Source organism: Trichinella spiralis (genome assembly GCF_000181795.1).
Source record: "Trichinella spiralis strain ISS 195 chromosome Unknown Scfld9, whole genome shotgun sequence".
NCBI classification, from domain to species: Eukaryota; Metazoa; Nematoda; class Enoplea; order Trichinellida; family Trichinellidae; genus Trichinella; species Trichinella spiralis.
This window is the reverse complement of record NW_003526948.1, coordinates 1550788-1568947: the sequence shown is the minus strand read 5'-3', so window position 1 is coordinate 1568947 and position 18160 is coordinate 1550788. Positions and strand designations below refer to the sequence as shown.

General features: G+C 31.6%; 2 protein-coding genes across 2 annotated transcripts; both read left to right on the top strand.

The window, feature by feature from the left end:
* Positions 1-546: 546 nt before the first annotated feature.
* Tsp_11658 (putative phorbol ester/diacylglycerol-binding protein unc-13) lies at positions 547-9752 on the top strand. The gene is made up of 24 exons (XM_003371402.1): positions 547-621; positions 2094-2164; positions 2584-2941; positions 3011-3121; positions 3834-4053; positions 4499-4624; positions 4700-4841; positions 4913-4954; positions 5014-5141; positions 5266-5444; positions 5710-6027; positions 6373-6486; positions 6549-6697; positions 6777-6862; positions 7048-7331; positions 7421-7564; positions 7630-7728; positions 7773-7939; positions 8011-8209; positions 8282-8350; positions 8409-8510; positions 8581-8806; positions 9092-9191; positions 9413-9752. Exons 1-24 carry the CDS (start codon positions 547-549, stop codon positions 9750-9752), a joined length of 3849 nt encoding a protein of 1282 aa, XP_003371450.1.
* Positions 9753-10663: 911 nt separating this feature from the next.
* On the top strand, positions 10664-12336 carry Tsp_11657 (hypothetical protein). Its single transcript, XM_003371401.1, has 6 exons — positions 10664-10784; positions 11455-11565; positions 11592-11646; positions 11735-11811; positions 11924-12109; positions 12314-12336. Exons 1-6 carry the CDS (start codon positions 10664-10666, stop codon positions 12334-12336), a joined length of 573 nt encoding a protein of 190 aa, XP_003371449.1.
* The last annotated feature ends 5824 nt before the right edge of the window (positions 12337-18160 follow it).

The following is an 18160-nucleotide window of genomic DNA, read 5'->3' as shown; positions in this document are numbered from 1 at the left end:
ATATTTTCAAAGAATAATCTACTGCTTCCATTTCTTCTTGCATTTTCATTTTTACAAAAAATAATTCATATATTGTTGTTTATTGACGCTCTGTTTGATTTTCATTTTCTGCAGTGGTGTTAAATTTGCATCTGAATTATTCTACTATATTTATAATGTATTCTGTAATAATTTTTATTGAATCATCTTCGGTGCTCGTTGTTCACAAAGAAAATATAAATGTTTAATTGTTGTTTATTTTGATTCATGTTGTTGTTATGAATCATGAAAAAAAATCTAAATAAGTTATAATTGTTAAATTTGAGTTTAAATATTCACCAAGTTTGAAAGATGTTCCGCAGAAAGATGGTATTAATTAGTTTGCGATTGAAAAATTGCTTCTAAAACCGAGAGATGACGCTTTGTGCTTTTTGTAAGCTTTGAATGGCGCCTTGACATGCTTTGCATTATTGCACGAGTTATGTTTTTCCGAAGTTGGAAAATATGATATTTGTGGTATTGTTAATTTTACAAGTGCAACGAAGTGAAAATAATATTTATTTAGCCATGGCGTTTATTCGGACTCTTTTGGCGATTCAATATGCAGAAATTCCATCTCACGCAAAGGCTCCAATTCGTCGAGTATGTCGTCGCAGCAAAATTTTGGTACCCTGTTGAAAAGGTGAGTGAGTTTTGTATTTTTGTTTTTCTACTTTGAGATGCAAGTTAGCGTTTGAATTCTGCATTAGAGATGCTATATTATGATGAGAAACGGTAGGATGTTGTTGTTGAATTTTACACAAAATGAATTATCATCAAATTTCTTTTTCCAATTGATGAATTTGTTGTGGTGGAATAATACTTGGCTATGAACGTTTGCAAAATATCTCCTCTGAAATTTTACTATCCCGTCGAGGGATTGTGTGTGTGTATTAAATGATTGGCGGTGGTTTTGTCAAATGCAATTGGTCTTTTCTGTTATGAATTTTTTCGCAGTATTGTCCATTTTGCTTTGAATTAACCGACAGAATTGGTGTTATTGACCAATTTTCCACTGCTTTTTGCTTCAAAGTGTAGCGGATTTGCCTCGGACGTGAATGTTGGCTGTATAAGATGCATTCGCGTTGACAGAAGATTTTCTTGGAACAATGATGACCGAATGAAAAACTATCGATCCAAGCTTTCACTGGGCGCTTCTTACTGGTGACTTGTGTTGTCACCATTCATCAGCGAGTTTTCTTATCAACTTTTGCCAGTCGGTATAGTTTGATTGTTATTCAATGATGCGCCGCCGAATTTTGACTTATTCAAATGTCACTGACGTAAAAATTTCAATTAGAATTAAAAATCAATGGCATAACTGTAGTGGAACCAACAATGCATATTGTGCATATACTTTTTTGTTGCATATTGTTTAATATGGTACACGAAGCAGAAATGAAAATGATTTTCATTCAATAAAGAAGCAATTGAATTGTATTTGCACCATCAGGACTAGATGCATGACAGTGGAACGGCAAGCAGTAGCTGGTGCAGCAAATTCTTACATTTGTAAAATATTATTTTTTATATTTCATCAAAAAAAATCCTGCTTAGTCGGTATTAAATGAGCAATATCCATATGCTTTTAGCCCTTACATGTTTGATTGTACACATATATTTTCATTTTTATTATCAACACTAATCTGTAAAAGGCGTTTCTCATTTTTTTGTAATTACTCATAGAACAGATATCATGAACGATTCATAAATGCCCAGAAAAGGATCTACATTATCTTGGTACAAAAGTATTTTGACATTAGGTGTTATTTTTGATATGCGACAATAATATGGCATCTTTGAACAGAAAGTAGGCATTCCTAGGAAAAGCATTTTCACTGTTTAGAATTATTTTGTACATTTATGCAGTAATTCACAGACATTCATATGCATTTAATTTTTTTCAATCAAAGTACGAAAATAATTGAAACTAAGAATGTTCAACTTGCGCATTTAGTACAGTATTGATGAAAATCAGGTACTGTTTTTTAATTGTTTTTGAATTTTCACAAAACTTCACTTTTTGTTTATTGCATATTGTAATTGAATGGTATTGTGAACAGGATGATTTTCAGTCATCTTACTTGTATGTTACGGGTGTTTTGTTTACCGTTGTCAGTGGATTGGATTGGCCTGCTGAATTTACGTACGTTTGTACTGTGTGATCGATTTCTTTGTGAAAGAAAAGATTGTTAATTTGCTTCTCCTTAGCACTTTTTTTGGTGAAATTCACATAGTCATCAGATGCAGTGATCATTAGATTTTTCGATATTTTTTATTTAAAATCAGTGACTTATTTTAAAAGCAAAATAAACGTGCAATTGTTTGATTTTATTGGAAAATGCGATTGGTTAGAAATTGTCTGAATGTTCATGTCAAATTCAACGAATGAATGAATCTTTAGTGATATCAAAGTTCCACTGCTTTACGAGTGGAAGAAAATTGAACATAAAATGTTTTAATGAATTTAATTATTTTTTTTCGAATTTTTTATATTGCATTTTCGTAGCAGATTTGTATTTGTATTATAAAATGAATTCGTTTTGTGTGAAAATTATATTTCAGCAAATGTTCTGACAGTCATCCGATGGTGTCACCGCAGACGTCGTTGGAAAGCGCCTCTACGCATACAGTGAAAACCGAATTCGGCTCCAAAGATGAATCCAGTGTTCTTATTGAAGAGCAGCCTTGTGACGGGTTAGTGCATACCGCTTCTTCTCAGATCGGCTTTTCTACTGAACAGCCTGGATCGGTTCGACCGACCAACGACATTTCTGCTAGTATTAAACCGTCCGAAGAAAATTGCTTGCAACCAGTGAATGGAAGTGAAATGAATTTAACGTCAGTAAATATGGAAATGTCGAATGCGAAAAAACGCTGGGTGACTGCATTTCGAAGAATTTGCGAACAACTAGGACCAAAAGTACACCCCAATCAGTGGATTGTTCTAGATATATAATATATTCATTGGAAAAATGTGAACATGTTTCAGGAATCATTTTTGGAAAGTAGTCCGAAAACGTACGACTTTTACACGAGCATTGATGCCATGCCTAATATTGCACTTTTGAAGAAAAAATCTGTGCCTCTAGTCAGTGAACTGGTAAGTATTTGTTTGTGGAACACCATACAGGGGTTGTAAAGGAGGGAGGGGCGGGGGCTGTTTTTATTTTATCCATTTCATTTCATTTTATTTTATTTCACTTTCTACATATAATTAATTGTTCATTTTCAATTATTCTACTCTCTTATTCTGTTCATTCATTCTAGGTGCTGAAGGTAAACTTTCTCAAGTACCGTATGTTATTTGTTGTTCTGTGCTCTGAGCTTGTTTTCCCTAGTTGAAGTAGTTGATTTCCCTGGTAGTGTTGAAAATTTTCCCCTGCGTATTATGCTTTTTTTAAGTTTGAGCTGTTGGTTTTATTTTTAAATTATTTTATGTTAATTTATTTTATCCGTTGCACGTACTTTATTAATCTAGCCTCTAACCTAACCGTTGCTTTTATTTGTTAATGGAACGTGAAATGTGTTCGAAATGTCACATTTTGCGATCATCAATAGTTTCTACCCTGTAGCTTTTTGGTTAGTACAGGTGCCGCTGTATGCGTGCACTGATTGTGCTTGCTTGGCTGTTTGTAAATTTATGCACTTCAGCGCATTTGCATTCCATTTAGACAATGGCAACAAAAAGAGCTCAAGCAGGCCTCGCTAGTGCAGCTTGCACAACATTTGGAAATGAAGAGTTGGTAATTTCTTTGGCAATCAATGATGATTGATGATAATTTTTTTCATTTTCATATTTTTTACTTTTGTAGAAAATGCGCGTATATCGGAAAACGCTTCAAGCTTTGATATATCCAATCTCGGTTTCGACGCCACACAATTTTCAAGTCTGGACTGCCACGTCACCTACGTATTGTTACGAATGTGAAGGTTTGCTTTGGGGTTTGGCTAGACAAGGCTTGCGTTGTTCAGAATGTGGTGTGAAATGTCACGAAAAATGCAAAGATTTGCTCAGCGCTGATTGTTTGCAAAGTATTTTTCTTTTGTTGTTTCTTCATTTTTTACAGAACGTTTTCAGTGTAATAATTTAAATTTTGTTTTTTCATTAATTAAGGGGCAGCTGAAAAGAGTAGCAAACACAGCGGAAGTGGTGATCGTGCTCAGAGTATTATTTCCGCCATGAAAGATCGCATGAAAATTCAAGAACGAAACAAAGCTGAAGTTTTCGAATACATTCGGTATGCGTGAATGAAGAATATCTCAACAGCATTATGTTTCAGTTTTTTCAAAAATGTGAATTTTTAATAAGAAAATGAAAATATTAATTAATCGTATAAAATATTCAGCAATAACTTTTTGTCCAATAATTCTGTATATTGTCTGGTATGCATTATAGGATATGTCGTTATATTTGATCAGTGAATGGATGCTGAATCAAATTATCAATAATGTACATTGATGAAATCACATTTTATAGCTGTACACTTTGCTTGTAGGCGTGTTTTTGACGTGGATAAAAAGATGCATCACGAAGCAATGAAACAAGTGAAACAGTGCATTTTAGAGGGAACTGCCAAATGGTCTGCTAAAATTGCCATAACTGGTGATTTTAATTTACATTTTCGTGATTGTATTATGAATTGATTAATGTTACAGTTAATGATATGTTTCATTGTAGTCATATGTGCTCAAGGTCTCAGTGCAAAAGACAAAACGGGTAAAAGTGATCCTTACGTGACGGTGCAGGTTGGTAAAGTGAAAAAACGCACCAGAACCATCCATCAAGAATTGAATCCATTTTGGAGTGAAAAATTTTACTTGTAAAATATATTTCATGAAAAAAAATATATTTTGTCGTTATTTACTATTATAAAGTTCTACTTCTTTTCAGTGAATGTCATAATTCTACTGATCGAGTGAAAGTACGAGTTTGGTAAGCTTGTAGACGTTGCATTTGTTCAGTTTGTTGCTTCAGTTGAACTTGTGTTGCAGGGATGAAGATAATGATTTGAAAAGCAAGCTTAGGCAAAAGTTAACTCGTGAATCAGATGATTTCTTGGGCCAAACTATTATTGAAGTGCGAACTCTGAGTGGAGAGATGGATGTTTGGTACAATTTAGGTGTGAATTTTTGATTTTCACTTCATTTAATATTGTAATATATTATAATTGTTATATTGTAAGTACAAGTTTGATGCGTGGCTTGGAAATTAAAAGTTTATATATTTATCTTTTACTTTTGCAGAAAAACGAACTGATAAGTCAGCTGTAAGTGGTGCGATACGGCTTCAAATTAATGTCGAAATAAAAGGCGAAGAAAAAGTGGCGCCATATCACGATCAGTATACGTGTCTTCATGAGCATATTTTCAACTATTATTGTTCAAAAGAAATGGGTCAACTGAAGTTACCTGACGCCAGAGGGGTAAGAATCTGAAAAAAAATATATATAATATATGCGCATATAGTGAATTGAAATTTAATATGACCTTTTTGTTTGCGTGTATCTAAAATTTGACGGGATATATTATTTATAAGATATGGACTGTCTTTCTTTCATTTCTCATAACATGCATTTAACATTGCTGTGAGAAATGTAATAACGCTGACGAATGAATTTCAGTGTATCAGTTGAACTGCTCGATGTAATCTTGATAAATAGTTATATTCATAGCGTATATTGTATTCAGGACGAGTCGTGGAAAGTATATTTTGATGAAACTGGCCAAGAAATTGTTGATGAATTTGCAATGCGTTATGGAATTGAATCAATTTACCAAGCTATGATCCATTTTGCTTGTCTTTGTACGAAATATATGTGTCAAGGTGTGCCTGCTGTGATCAGTACACTGTTAGCCAATATAAATGCTTATTATGCTCATACGACGGCCACATCTGCCGTTTCTGCCTCGGACAGATTTGCTGCATCTAATTTTGGGAAAGATCGATTTGTAAAACTTTTAGATCAACTTCACAATTCGCTCAGAATTGACATATCAATGTACAGGGTATGATAATATAGCAGGATATTCGTATGATAATGTGGATGTGTAATTTTTTTTTATTTTCTTGCTTTTAAGAATAACTTTCCTGCCTCGAACGCTGGAAAACTGCAAGATTTAAAGTCTACCGTCGACTTGCTCACTTCCATTACTTTCTTTCGGATGAAAGTATGCAAACCGCTTTTATATATTTTAGTTGTTTTTCTTTATAATTAATACACACGGCTGCAGATAAAGTATTTAAAATTGTTGTTGCTATTTTAAAACGATCTTTTCACGTTTTGCTCTTTTTTGTCTGAAGGAAGTGAATGGAATTGGAATAAAAAGTGACTTTTAATAATATTTTTTTAGGTATTGGAACTTACTAGTCCACCGAGGGCGTCAACCGTCGTTCGTGAGTGTGCTACAGCTTGCATTAAGTCAACATACCAATTTTTGTTTGAAAACTGTTACGAACTGTTCCAGGTTTGGCACTTTATATTTGCATGTATTTCAATTTCGTAGGTAATGCATATTTTGCGGTTTAGCGTGAATTCGAAGGAAATCAAGCTTTAACTACAAATCCAGAACTTGTTGGACCATCGACAGATTCAGTTGAATTTTGGCATAAGATGATCGCTTTGATGATTTCAGTCATTGAAGAAGACAGAAACATCTACACGCCTGTTTTAAATCAGTACGAAAAATTAATTCGTGATTGCAATTTTATTGTTGTTCATCATCTTTATTGGGAAATATTTTTCAATTGTTTATAGATTTCCGCAAGAATTAAACATTGGCCAGTTGAGCGCTGCAACGATGTGGAGTCAGTATACAATCGATCTTAAACTTGCTTTAGAAGGTTTGTACGTTGTAGCAATTTCGATTTAAAATTTTCTTTTCGTATGTATATTGGTGTGAATTTTATGCATATGATAAAAAAAGGAATATTATTTACTGATTGTTTTATTTAATTTTATTTTTATCGTTTATATTTCTCAATGTTTTTTTTGCTGTGAATGACTTTTCGAATTGTGCACGTTTCAGAGCATTCAGAACAAAGAAAATGCAAAAGCTCCGACTACATGAATTTGTATTTCAAAGTTAAATGGTTTTACAATAATTACGTTGCTGACATTCCTCCTTACAAAGGAACAATACCAGAATTTCCTGTGTATGAATTATTTGCTATTGCATCATTAATTTTTGAATATTATATTTACTTTACTTGTAGGTGGTTTATTCCGTTTGTAATGCAATGGTTGAATGAAAACGATGAAATTTCAATGGACTTTTTACGTGGTGCTTTTGAACGAGATAAAAAAGATAATGTATGTGATAATGATAATGATAATAATAATAATGACAATGCACAGCTGAATAATTTTGAAAGAAATACTCTTATCAAATTCAATTTCAGTATCCGCAGAGCAGTGAGCATACACTGTTTAGCAATTCTGTTGTTGATGTCTTTACCCAGCTAAATCAGGGCCTTGACGTACTTCGTAAAATGGATTGTCCTGATCCAGATGTTTACGGTGATATGATGAAACGCTTTTCAAAGGTATACATATGTAGTTTTATTTTATGCGGTGTTTGCTTATTATGCAGTTTAATGAATATTTTTAGACTGTTAACAAAGTGCTACTTGCATACGCCGACATGGTACAGAAGGATTTTAGCCGCTACGTTGGCAATGAAAAATTGGTAAAATTTGACTTGAAACAAGTTAGAGGGTTTTTGGGATTTTGATTTATTATTTTTAATTTAAGGCTTGCATTTTGATGAACAACGTCCAACAATTGCGTGTTCAATTGGAAAAAATGTACGAAAGTATGGGTGGTGCAATGTTAGATCAAGACGCTCAACAGGTGCTCAAAGGACTGCAGTCGAAATTGAACAACGTATTGGAGAGTTTAACGCATGTATTTGCTGCAAGGTTGGTTCTTTTTTTCAGTTTTCTAATAACTGTATTTAAATCAGAGATAAAATCAAATAAAATTACTGTAGCTTGGAAAGTAATATTTACGATTCGACGGTAAAATTGGGCAATTTATTAATGAGAGTGAAAGGTGGTGGTCAAGTTCAAAAGTCGCAAGTCACCGCTGAAGCAGATTTAATTCTCGAGCCATTGATGGATCTGCTTGATGTTTCCTTGACTCAATATGCTCAGCAGTGTGAGAAGACTGTGTTAAAGAAGTTGTTAAAGGTACCGAAAGGGATTCTTTTCTTTTCTAAAGAAACTGAATTATCAGAAGTGATATAAAATGATGCTTTTAAGGAATTATGGCGAATTACCATTAGCTGTATGGAGAAGCTAGTAGTGCTTCCAGTCTTTCCTGATCGAAATGTTAGTATTGCTGAAATTTCTTTCACGCTACAAACATTGTCATTTTTCAACATTTTAGCTACTCAAGCAGCTTCCCAATGCCAAAATAGGGGATATGTCTAAACTGCTTTCCAATCATTTGAAAGAAGTGAAAAATATATCTTCAGTAAAAGAGGTGATGGTAAGTGATGGTAGAATTAGCTTTGCTGGGATAAATGTTAGTTTTAATGTGAGATGAATTTGATAAATAGGATCTTGCTCGAGAATCGGATCGTAGTTTAACTCCAAAGCAGTGCACTGTTTTGGACGCGTCACTTGACACTGTGAAAAGTTACTTTCATGCTGGTGGAAGCGGTTTGAAGAAAAGTTTTCTTGAAAAATCAGCTGAATATCAGAGTCTAAAATATGCTTTATCTTTGTACACGCAAACAACAGATCAATTGATCAAAACGTTCATCGCACTTCAGAAAGAACAAGGTTAATATGGGCAACAAAAAACAGATTTTATCATTTTTTTCATCATAAACAGTTTTGATTTTAATTTTTCACTTCAGATTCGCCATCCCAAGAAGAGCCTGTAGGTGAAGTAAGTGTACAAGTTGATCTGTTCACCCATCCAGGAACAGGAGAGCACAAAGTCACTGTGAAAAGTATTTATTTATTTATTTTTTTAATAATTTTAAACAAAATTACTTGTATTAGTATTGGCTGCGAATGATTTGAGATGGCAAACAACTGGAGTTTTTCGTCCATTTATTGAAGTGCACATAGTGGGACCGAACCAAGCGGACAAAAAAAGGAAATTTGCCACAAAAACGAAAACGAACAACTGGGCTCCAAAATTTAATGAAGTTTTTTACTTGTAAGTATTTTTTTACGGTAAATATCTTGAATGTGAAATTTCGTTCCTATCCACCAAGCAGTTGATCGTGCGACTCCAATCAAGCTGTTGTTGATCGTGTGTTATATATTATGTCCGTGTTAGAACAACCGAATATGATTTTCAATTCAATTTGATATTTTTTTATCTTGTTAAATTTCAGTTTTATTTGTTTAAAATTATATATTGGAAATATTTTTTAGCATTTTGGGAAATGAAGATGAACTGGAAAATTATGAACTTATTTTTCAAGCGAAAGATTATTGCTTTGCGAGGGAAGATCGACTTATTGGAGTCGGAGTTTTGCAGTTGCGCAGCTTTGCCGAACATGGTTCTTGTGCTTGTTGGGTACAGCTGGGACGACGTCAATATATAGATGATACGGGCTTGATATTGCTTCGTATTCTATCGCAAAGGCATTACGATGAAATTGCTAAACAATTTGTGAAATTGAAAACTGAATCACGTTACGAAAGTGAATTGCACACCACTGGTAGCTCTTTTCAACTGGATAAATTATCCGCAAATTCGACAGCCGGCTGATGATAAAGAATGTTTTAAAACGCATTATTTTATATTTTCCCTTTTTGAAGAGAAATCACTTATAGCTTTCGACTGCAACGTTTGACAAAGTTTTGGTTTTGTCATTATGCAATGATGCAAGTTATCGTTTTCCATTTCCAAAACTGTGAAATGGTGCTGATATGTCCAAAGTTATTATTATTATTATTATTATTATTATTATGTAAAATAGATCTTTAGACATCTATTTTTGTTTGATTTCATTGTTTCTATTTTTGCATTGTTTTCACTGACCTGTGAATGAGAGATCTTATTTTTTCCGGTCAGAAAGTATTTAGTCGTTTCAATAATGTTTCATTGGAAACGTGCCTTTTTTATTGTTCTGCATGTTTTTCTGTTTTTAAATAAAGCCAACTAATGATTGATGCTTTAAACTACCTTTATATTTATTTCACAATTCATTATTTTATCATCATATTTTTTTGCTATTGTTATCAATATATTCTTATTCAATATTCAATATGTATAGAAGATATGTTTATGTAAAGATTTGTGCCTGGTTAAAGTTTGCTGCTAATTAAATTAAATTAAATTAAATTGTTCTTAGTCCGCAGTAGAAGCATTTAAAGAATGATAATTGAAATTGGTATGTGTCATCTTAATTTAACAGTTGCACCGTCTGACACGCAGCTTTGGCTGATGTTGAAATGAATTTGTTCTTCAAAGATTGCCAATTTATAAAAAGCCAATAACTAAGATGAAAGGAAACGTGCAATTTCGTGCATTGAAAAGTATGCTGACAAACAAATATGTAGGAAATAAATTTTTTTAACTTGAAGCACACACAACTGGTGAAGCAAGCATATCCTTCTACCTGAAAATCAATACTTACCGTAAGAAACGTTATGTTGCCAGAAGCGGAAATTTAAACAATGGAATCGAAAATATTTACAGCTGCCCTAAATCATCTGAAATTATTTGGACAAAGTGGACTTCCAAAATATGAAGACGAATGGACTCATTTCGCTTCAATTTGCGCATCTTTTCCAGACGGTATATTCTCTAAGTTTAAGACTGAAAGTTATATTTTTGATTTGCATTATGAAACTTCAAAAGTTTCAATGCTCAGTTTAAAAAACTTGCCATTATTTTTCACGTAACTTCATTTATCTGTAACAATATGCAGTTCTGTTGTAACGTTTCAGCAGCAGGACTCATCTCGCCGAGCTAATGCGAACTGTTTAGTGTTAATTTTGTACAGCTGATTCGTGGTTTTCATTCAGTGGCGACATGTTCTTCTTATTTTCATTTTTCACAAACCAGGACGCGGCTGTAGACTGTAATTTGTAGTAAACAGATTTAATAAACGCATTTATACATGGAAAAGATGATAATTGACGAACACTGTACATTCGACTAGGTGGATCTTTTTCCCTGCAGCTTATCACCATGCATTCGTTTCTCAGGCACAATTTTGTATACTTTTGTACGCAGCAATACACTGTTATTGCTTTCAATTTAACGTCTCATTTACTTCATTTATTGTTCATATGCAACTGTATTATTATTTTAAAAACTCTGATAGTTTCCCTATTGAACAACTGCTATTGCAGTAATGAAAATTGTTTGGAATTTTTTTCAGTAAAGGTATTGTCCAATAGTAACAGCACGTATTATATTTTTTACTTCATAAATTCATTGTTGAAAACGTTGTTTATTTTAGAATCTGTTGAAGTTTTGTCATTCGGGATGGGAACGAAGTGTTTAGGAGCATCACAACTGGATAAAAATGGTACTGCGCTTTTTGCTGTTTATGCAACTAATTTTAAGTATGGTAAATGCAATGAAATTTCCATTTAGGTTACAGTATCAATGACAGCCATGCCGAAGTGCTCGCAAGACGTGGATTTGTTGGGTATGAATAGCATTTTTTCTATCTGAAAATTTAAAATGTACAACAAATTTACCAATTATGTATAATAATTACTTTGTATTGATTTTAGATTTTTATTTGAAGAATTCCAAAATGTTTATTCTGGTTTAGTTTCAAAATATTTTTATCTTGTCGATTCAAAAATTGGTTTGATTGATGGTGTAAAATTTCACTTTTGTGCAAGTCACACTCCATGTATAGATAGCATTTATTTGTTTATTTACTTATTATTCTTCATGATTAAACTGAATTTTTGTAGGTGGTGATGCGTCCATTTTCTCAGTTAATGAAGCTGAAAACAGCGTAATGAACAGCTCACGACCAATGCACGCCGATGATATTTTTCGCACCGGCGCCAAATGTGTACTGTCAGGTCCACAAGATCCTCATGGAAAGTTGAACAAATTTCACATTGTTAGTCAGTTTCGAACAAAGCCTGGACGTGGTAAGCTTGCAATTTTTTTTACATACTGAAGTATATATACATGTATATAGCACTGGTTTATCGAGCATTTCGCTGTTCAGCTTTTGATGCAGTGTAGTTTAAGTTCTGTATTTGTTTGTCTTTTATGGGATTAATTTATTAATACGACAAAGTTAAAAATGTAGTTCGTAATGGGTGTTTTGTAATTTGGCGCTTTTTTTAAAGCTAGCGTGTGTTTTGGTGTGTGATAGAGGAAATAAACTGAATATTGTATGCAGTGATTATTTTTTGGTTTACAATATTTTGTTCTGAAATCAATTATACAAGAGTATATTAATATTAATTCACATTTGACAGGTATTCAGTTTGACTTTTCTTTATAGATGAGTTTGTATTCTTCTCAGTGTATTTATTGTTTTGTCGTCAGGCATTACTTTTATATAGAAAGGAAAAAATGGTTTGTTGACCAATTGCATATTTATTTCAAAGAAAAAACGGAAATTTTGCATGTATTTTTTGTACGTTGTTATTGTAGACATTCTGAAAAGAATACACTTTTCTGCTTGAATTGTTATTCTTTATAAGAGAAATTTTTACTATGCAGAAAAATTTGTGTAAAAAATTTTACAGGCTAGATCATTTGTTTATAAAAATTTGCTTCATTGTCTGTATTGATCTTTACATTAGTAATATATTTAGTTGGTTCATCGTTCATATTATATATAACTGTTGCATAACGTTTACTTATATGTGAAATAGTAATACAGTTTATTGTTACATTTATGATTGTAAGTTTATTTATTATATAATTTATTGCAAATTTTCAATGAAAAAAACTAATTTAATTTCACTGCAATTTTAATTTATGGTCAGTTATGTAATGAGAATGGTTGAGAAAGCAAGGGAAAAATGGTAGTGAATTCGAAACGTTCATATAGTTCTGATGATCGGTTGGCTTAATTAGTCTTTATTTTTTTGTCATTCTGCTGGTGACTATTTTTGAAAGTGCTCTCAAATAGATTTTGACGTAATTTGAATATTTCACTGACTCATGCGAATAGACAACTTTTGAATTTGTATTGCTAATTGTATGTTCATATTCATTCTTTGAAAGAAACTTCCCTTTCCTTTTTAAAAAAAAGGTTTATGTATTCAATATTTATGGTTATTGGAAATATTGTTTAATCAAAGAAATTATACGTCTTTGCATGTGTGTATGTGTATTTTTTTGAAAGGCTTTATGCCTTTTTATATTTGTTAGTAAAAAGAATGCAGTTTTTTGTATTGATTTCCCAGTTGTGCTTATTTGAAGCTCTTCGAGGCTTTGGCTTTTGTTTGCTTTAGTTGACGATGTGCTTTATCACTTGTTAGAGTTGGTTGCGTGCTTGCCAACGTTTGAGGCAGACTATTTGACACGCAAAATTACCTTTCATTATTCTCATCTTTCGTTGGCACATCCCATATAGGCTAGCATTTTTGCATTTGTATTTCTTTATCCTTATTAAATATTTCAACCAACTCTGCTCTGTCCAATCAACCCGAACACGCATACACACACATATATATATATACATAATTGGTAAATTCTTTACCAGTTTAGAAATACATTTGGATTTCTTTTTATTTTATTTAAATTTATACTGTTTATATTTCATAAAAATCCACGCTACAGATTTAAAATCTTCTAGATCCGGTGATTATTATTCAGTTTATTTTTTCATATTCAAGCATTCATTTTAACAACCTTGTTGCCTATATTTATATATACACTTACATACTTAACAGTTACTTTATATACAATATATATATATATATATATGCATCTGATGTTGTGCAGTAGTTTTTATCTGAAGTGAATTTCCTTTGCTACATCTGCATCGTTTCAAAAGTTAATTACTTGTTGTTGCCCAGAAGTGAACTATTAATTCTTCAATGATCACACACACACACATACACACATTCACGCATTTCCATACACAGACTGTTTCTTTATTCTTATTACTGTTATTTATCTCTAGAGAGAGAAAAGCATATTCTGATAAGGCAGCTTGTTAATCCAACTGCAAAAATGCATTATATATAAATTTATTATTTAAATATGTATATTTATGTATATAGATTGAACGATGAAATTATTATTATGAAACATAGAAATAGCTTTGGATCATTCAGTGAATATTTAAACAACTTTTTTAAACATAAAATAATGAGAATTATATTTCTTTTTCCTTTCCAAGAATTGCCTTTCAAATTGAAAGAGTTCCTTCTAATTGCATTCATGTACAACTCAAACGTAATGTTACTTTTCTATTCAGCTTCAAATGACCACATCTCTTGCACACGCAGTGCTCATATTTTTCTGTTTAATTAAATCAAATTAAAATGTTAAACATGTTGTTCATCCTGAATAAGTTTTTTTTTGTATTTGTTTTTTTATGTGTATATGTGTTTAAATATGGTTAATTTTTTAAGTAAATTTTAAAATATTTTTAAATTATAGTTATAAATTGTTGTGAATTGATGAATGTGCTTTTTTTTTCTTTAACTAGTAACTTTTTATGAATTTGTAAATTTCTCTTTTAATGACAATTTCAAGTGTGAGAATTAATTGCACTCGGCATTTTCATAGAACTTAATTATGATGGCATTTAAAATTTACTTGCGTCAGTTTCGATATTTCACAACTAATTGTGTTGTGTGAACTGTTTGAAATTTGAAATGTTCAATTTCCAATGTATACAATTTTTGCAGGACAATTTACTGTAAGTCATTATGCATATATTATTATAGCATTTTCAATTGCGCAGTCTGCATATTGAAGAATGGAAATGAATTTTACAAATAACAAAGTAAAATATTAATCAATTTAAGTGAAATTGTTGTTTAATTTAAAAATAATACTTTTCAATCGCAATTTTTAATGTGAATTTTTGTCACTTCACTGTATTTTGGAAATACAAGCGTCCAAGATACTATGAACATTTGCTTTCTGTACTTTTGATAAGTTATGATAATAATTTTGAATTACAGTATGTAAGGAAGAAGCAATTATTTATGATAACTTGAAGAAAAACATATTTTGATTGCACTAATTGAAATAACTTATTTGTAGATGTTTTAATCAATTTTCTTCTTTTTGATGAGCATTAAATTGCTACATGAAATAATATTTTTTTAATTTGACAGTGACAATTGCAAATTAGGTCTTTTTATTTTTATTCTTCTTTTTTGTTCATGTTGTAAATAAGGAAGTTTTGGTAAAGCTTAAGAACACGTTAGGAAGTTATGAATATGCAGTTTTACTGTTTCACTTTAACTCTGAATGATGGCGAGCATTTTAAAAATTTCTTTTTCATTTTAATTTTTCTTCATCATTATCTGTTATCATCATCATCATCATGCCGAGCATGTTGTTGATTTCATTTCAGTATTTAAATTACAGGTTTGTTTCTTTTATCAAGTGACTTTAAAAAGGAAAATTTTATATTTTAAAATATTTTTGACAAATTTATTTATTCATTAAATGCACTGGTTAGTTTTTTAGTTTACTAAGCAGTTGTTGAATAAATAGAATTTACTGGAATAATCTTTTTGCATAATTTGGAAAGATATTTTCTGATTTATTTCTTGTTCAGTGTATTTTTGTAGGATTTTTTGAAGATTATCATTTTTTTGATTTGTTGAAACTAAAATTTTAATGAGCCAATGAAAGGTTTCATTTCGATTGGTCATTTCCAAGTTACGCATACATGCATATCTATCTATATCTATATATCTATATATATATACATGTATGTATTATTGAGTAATATTTTCTTCGGCGTCATAGTTATTGATCAGCTTGCCAGCAGTGCATTTTCCACCAGTCTATCTCTGTCTTGGACCGATTACATCTGCTTACTGGCGTCATATTTTATACTTTCCATTTGCGCGGAATAATAGATAGCCATCGTTGCTTTAATTTTCATTGCTGCGCATCTTTGGCCAGAGCAATAATTTCATGCTTACATTGAGAGATTTCAAGATGGCGTGAGTTGAATTTTTTTCTATTTTTTTCTTCCTTTTTACTTTTTGGAATTTCTTTCTTTTTTTGTATTTGGTTTTATTTTTGCAATTTAATATTAATAATATAGATTCAACGAAGATTGAATTTTTGTACCCTGTTTCTATTTCGGTTTTTCCATTTTGTTATGCAGGTAGAAAATTAGTGAAATGTAATGTAAGATGTGCAATAATATTTAAAATTGAAATAATATGAAATAAAAATTAAATCAGTGAACTGTTGTTATTTTCCATTCATATGATAAGTTCGCATCACTCGAGATTGCACTGTTTAATCCTTGTATCAAATGTATTTATACAAAGTTGACCATTTTATATATTTTTGATATCAATTTAATTGAATGTGTTATTTCTGTTTGAAAAGAAGAAGAAGATGTTCACAATATATCTATATATATACGGATAAATTTCATAAGTGGATGTGGAAAGGGTTGTTAGTGATAATTTTTTGAATCATGTAGTCGTCGTGTGAGAATTTATTTTATTTTTTTGTTTATTTGTCAATGTGCAAGCAATTGCAATTGCAATCGACCGCTTTGCCGATAATGTTCAAAAGATGAGTTAGTTAGTTCTTCAAATTGACAATTGAAATTCTATATATTGTGGGTTTGAAATAAAATTTTTAAAAAACCGAGAAAAAAGGAAAACATTCTCATTCGAGATTTCGAAAAGTTAATTTTTTTTGTTTTTTGATTTTTTCAAACTTCACTTGCACTAATAATGAGACTTTGATTGATAATCAACGACGCTTCTACCGTTCTCCTGAAAACATCATCTTACTGTAGGATGATTTGTAAAGTAAAATTTTTGAATTTTATCCGTAGAATAATTATTTTTGTGGCAGTTTTTATTTTTTACGTTTTTTTTCAAATATTGAATTGAACTGAAATTTCATCCAAAAGAGTGCAGAGTTTGATTGTTTTTTGAACGACGAACGAATGGAATGTTTTCTTCAGTGGACTAGAATCCGTTGAGGGGGATTGATTGTAGAGGGGTTGCGCCAGTTTCAGTTGTTACTGTTGAAATTTAGGGAATAACTTTCGTGCAAACTTGACGATTATTTCAAAAATAAAATTTTTAATCTGATGAAAATTTAATTCTAATTGAAAAAGTGCAATGATTGCAAATATACAGGTACTGCACAGGGGTATGTTTATGTGTATGTGTATGTGTATGTGTATGTGTATGTGTATGTGTTTCTTTTTCTTTTGATATTGTCTATTTTTTATTTGATATTCGAAATTTTTGAGTTCACACAGAGGAGGAAGTTGAAGTTTGATTATTATTTCAAAGAAATTTACTTGTACTTTTTTCACCAGTAAATAGCGTGTGATTTTTCAACTTTCCGGCCTAGATCTCTCTGGCCAGTGTGAATTTGATTGACAGTGGAAAATGTGATTGGCCGATTGAGATTTTGTTCTCTTGTGATTTGACTGGCCATTATGGAGCCGAGATGTGCAGTGGGCATTTGATTCATTCTTGATGAGTAATTATTGAGTGCTTGTTTTATCGTTTCTTCAAATCGAACCAAGAACAGATTTGTCATTGTGAATTTTCGGTGGTTTTTATTTGGCCAGTGGACGACGAATAACGTTGTCTCGGCAGTGATTTTTGCTCTCAAGACGATCCATCACTCTTTGATCGTATTTTTGTTCTCAGTTTGTAGATTTTAATAATTGGGGGAGAGATGTCGCTTTGGAAAAGAAGGAAAAGCCTCGCTTGTTTTCTGATGGCCAAGCGACGACCTTTAGATAAGCAATTGAATGCTGACGTCAGGGGAAATTATTAGTTGATAAAAATTCCTCGAGAACATTCTCTTGTTCTATTTAAAATTTTTAAGAGCTCTGCAATAAGTGCTGGTTCGCAGTGTTGATCGTTTTTCTCCCTCTCACCCTCTCTCTCTCTCTCTCTCTCTTTATTAGTTGAGTAAATTATTAAATTTTTAAAAAGATATTATAAATGAATTATTCACTAATTGAATTATATTTCTTTTTTGTTAATCAAAGCTTT